We start from the raw sequence: 3,674 nt of genomic DNA, 5'->3' as shown, positions 1-3,674 counted from the left end.
TACAGTATTTTTACAGTCTTTATTTTACAGTTAAAATAAATGTTTATCAAATAAAATCTAATGTTACAACAAATCAAGGATAACTTTACAACTACAGCATGAAAGGTGGTGGGCACTATGAAGTTCTTTAAGTTTAAATTTAACTTATTAATTGTCTTTCTTATGTATGGAGGTATGCTTGCCCACCTGAGCTAACGTGTTTATAGTTACCACCAGCCAAAGCTTCCACAGTGTTTCGGGAAACCCCTTTGTTGACTGAGCGCTATACCACTCCAAATTTTAGAAGGGTGTCACCATTTCAAGTGAAAAAAAAAAAAAACAACCACCAGCTGTGGCGTTGTTATCCACTCACACATCCACACTCACACACACAGTCATGCTCCACACTACTGTCCCGGGTTCAGCTGCATCGCTGGGTCTTTCCTTACAGAAAACAGGAGCGACTGTTTCTGAAAAGTTCAGCTCYCAGCAGCTCAGAAGGTCAGAAACATTAGCTGCTTTTTCCTCTCTGCCAGAACCCCCWCTACACCCCCTCGCTACACTCTGCCGCCCCCTGGATCGTTCTGTTTCTCTTGGCAACATCAAATAAACAGCGTGGCATGTGAGAACAGGCAGTATGAGGTCCATGTCTGCTTAGTCCATGAATTATGTTTAAATTACTGTAAAGTCTACAGTAAATATGGTTAGACTCAAAGCTTTCCAAGATGGCTGCTGCAGAAAACTGATCATTGAAAACACAAAAATGTCAATATGTATTTATAAAAGGAAATCCTTACATTTATCCTATACTAACTTAGATACATTTGACTTGGTACATATTGTTTGTTACACAGGTAATACAGCTGTTTTTTTTATTCTACTGTTTTTGTACATTATACTTTTGTCTGGCTCCTTTGATGGCAGCTTATCGGTTGTAGTCAAAAGCAAAGTATCAGGAGAATTTTATGGATGACTAACAAGTTGGGATTGTATTAGAGAACATAATTGTTTCTTGTAAAGAAAAATATATGTACACAGACTCACATTCTTGTTGTTATTTGAAAAATATGGCTGTTTATTTGGCCCAGTTTCCTTTATTTTTTGCAGGTAAACTTTTCTTTGTTCAAAATGCTTTTCACTCTAGTCTATATAAAGTGGAAACATGTAGCTATTGTTTCAAATTATTTCCAACCCTAAGTATTTTCTTTTAGCACTATGACAGTGTTAAAGTGAAACTAAGAATCTACCAGTGCAGGAATGTGATCTCCTGATTAGTTTTTAATGGTTTCTGGGGAACAGCGGCTGCCTGCAGCAGAAACACACAGGTGAAAATGAAGCGTACGGTCTGTATGCTTAGATCAGGAAGGGCAACAGTCACGTGTCAAAGAAGAAAGGACTGTATACACAGCAGGATGGGGCACTATTTTTCTGCCTGATGCCCATTGCGGATGTTGTTGACAGCCCAGTCACCTGCCGTCACACATACACGGCACCCGCCAGCAGATTCCAGCCGCTAATTGGAAGCATCAGCTTCACAACAGAGAAACAGAACAAACGTCTCTTTCATCTCTTTATCACCATGTCAGTGTTCAATATCTTTCTCCATGTTTGTGCCGTAAATCACTGACCTTTTTTTTTTTTGTTTGGCCAGCACAAAACGATGTTGCCTGGYGACAGCGGCACCAGAAACATGGTGCAACACACGTACATCACGTGAGTCCAGTGGTGGAAGGCAGCGCAGCCTAACCCTATACTTGCTTAATCACCTGAAACACCGACATAAACAGGAATATAAGGAAAGCCAGAAAGTGCGGACCAAGGCCACACCGTCAAATTAATCAGTATCAACTAAATGCCACATTTAATCATGATCAGTTTTTTTGCAAAATCGTATTGTGTGCAATTAATCATCAGAAAAACTTCAGAAATACGATTAATGCCACAGGGATTTAAATTGGTCATGTGACAAAGATATGAAGGCGTCCAGGGACTCTAGGGATTAATCGTCATATTAATCGTTATAGGCTAAATACCACAGTTCATCGTGAATTTTTTTTTTTTGCCAGTATCGCCCAACCCTAGTTTATAATATGCAAAATGYTGAGACCTCTGTTTTTAAAAGCTATGTTTACATGGACATAACTAGTAGGAACAAACAGCCAACCAGAATAAAARTGCATCATGTAAACGCCCCAGTCGGAAAATTCTGATCTGAATCAGCTCGATCGGAATGGATGTGTATTTCGAATGAGAGGGATCATTTATGATGATAAAAATTCATCCATCCATTATCTATACCCATTTCTTCCTTTCAGGGTCACTGGTGCCCATATCCAGCAGTCACAGTGCGAGGGGCGGGGTACACCCTGGACAGGTTGCAAGTCCATCACAGGRCCACACATAGAGACAAAYGAGACAAACAACCATTCACTCTCTCACTCACTCCTAGGGACAATTTAAAGTTATCAGTTAACCTAACAGTCATGTTTTTGGTCTGTGGGAGGAAGCCGGAGTACCCGGAGAAAACCCATGCATGCACAGAGAGAACATGCCAACTCTACCCAGAAAGGTTACCATTTGATCCGGAGACCTTCTTGCTGAGAGGCATCAGCTCTACCAACTGAGCCACCGTGCCGCCACGATAAAAATTCATTATACATTTAAGTATCTTTAAAATCTAAACATCGCTTCAACACAAAAATTGTGTTGAGACACATATTAATGTCTACCTGAAGCTCATGTCATATRTCTCGTTGCTCCGTCTCATGGATCAGCATCCCATTTGATGCTGACTACATTTTGTTAATAAACAGGTGGACTGGCACCTTTTAGGTTTAGTGTACATGATTTGGCCATAGAGTTTAAAATGACGTAACGATTGACAGAAACCGTTCTGCCTCTCCGGTCTCTTGATTTTTTTTTTCTCCCCTCATCATCCCACATCCCTGCTCTCCCTTTAGTCTCCATCTGTCACTTCCCTAAATCCACTTGTCCTTCATCTGTTCTTCTCTTATGCAGTAATCTTCCCTGCTTCTATCTCGTTGTGTTCCTTTCCCTCYGCTCTGCTACCCTGCTTTATTTTCACCTCTCAGTTTCCTGCTAACAATCCTCTTCTCTCTACTCCTCAGCTCTTTTTCACTCCACAGATCTCCTCTTGCCACGTCTCGCTTTCAGCCATCTGTTTGCCTCACTTCTCTTTGATTGTCTATCCTCTCCTGATATTTATTCTTTTTCTGCATCCATCCATCCATCCATCCATCCATCCATCCATCCATCCAAACCCACTTCACCCCACAGTCCTGACAACATTATTTTCTGCTTCCTCTCTCAGCTCTCAGCAGTCTGCCGCGATGTTGATGCCGGACGCTTTCCCCTCTCTCCTCCTCCTCCTCCTCGTCTCCATCCTGTTGCCGGGCTACGGTTGCCGGGCGGCGGACATTCCAGAGGACACTACCTCAGAGTTCTCGGTCAGACTGTACCATCGGCTGGAGGCGGCGGGGGGTCAAGAGAACATCCTTTTCTCCCCGCTGAGCGTGGCCGTGGCCCTCGGCATGGTGGAGCTGGGAGCCAGGGGGGYTTCGCTGGAAGAGATCCGACAGGCGGTGGGATTCAGCCGCCTGTTGCCAGGTGGGAACAACACTACACGCGGATACATTATTCTTCTTAAGGCATTTTGGATTATTTAAAAAAAATAA

At 42.7% G+C, this 3,674-nt stretch overlaps 1 protein-coding gene across 1 annotated transcript in view; it reads left to right on the top strand.

The window, feature by feature from the left end:
- The window catches only part of serpini1 (serpin peptidase inhibitor, clade I (neuroserpin), member 1), a 30,059-nt gene that overhangs the window by 14,935 nt on the left and 11,450 nt on the right, over nucleotides 1-3,674 (top strand). Inside the window, exon 2 of the mRNA XM_014012834.1 lies at nucleotides 3,311-3,606. Within this exon, the coding sequence (XP_013868288.1) occupies nucleotides 3,330-3,606 (277 nt within the window). The 5' untranslated portion in view covers nucleotides 3,311-3,329. The remainder of the gene's footprint in view (nucleotides 1-3,310; nucleotides 3,607-3,674) is intronic.

Source organism: Austrofundulus limnaeus, unplaced genomic scaffold (assembly GCF_001266775.1).
Source record: "Austrofundulus limnaeus strain Quisiro unplaced genomic scaffold, Austrofundulus_limnaeus-1.0 Scaffold95, whole genome shotgun sequence".
Classification (NCBI taxonomy): Eukaryota; Metazoa; Chordata; class Actinopteri; order Cyprinodontiformes; family Rivulidae; genus Austrofundulus; species Austrofundulus limnaeus.
The sequence above is the reverse complement of the archived record's forward strand: the minus strand, read 5'-3'. Positions and strand labels throughout refer to the sequence as shown.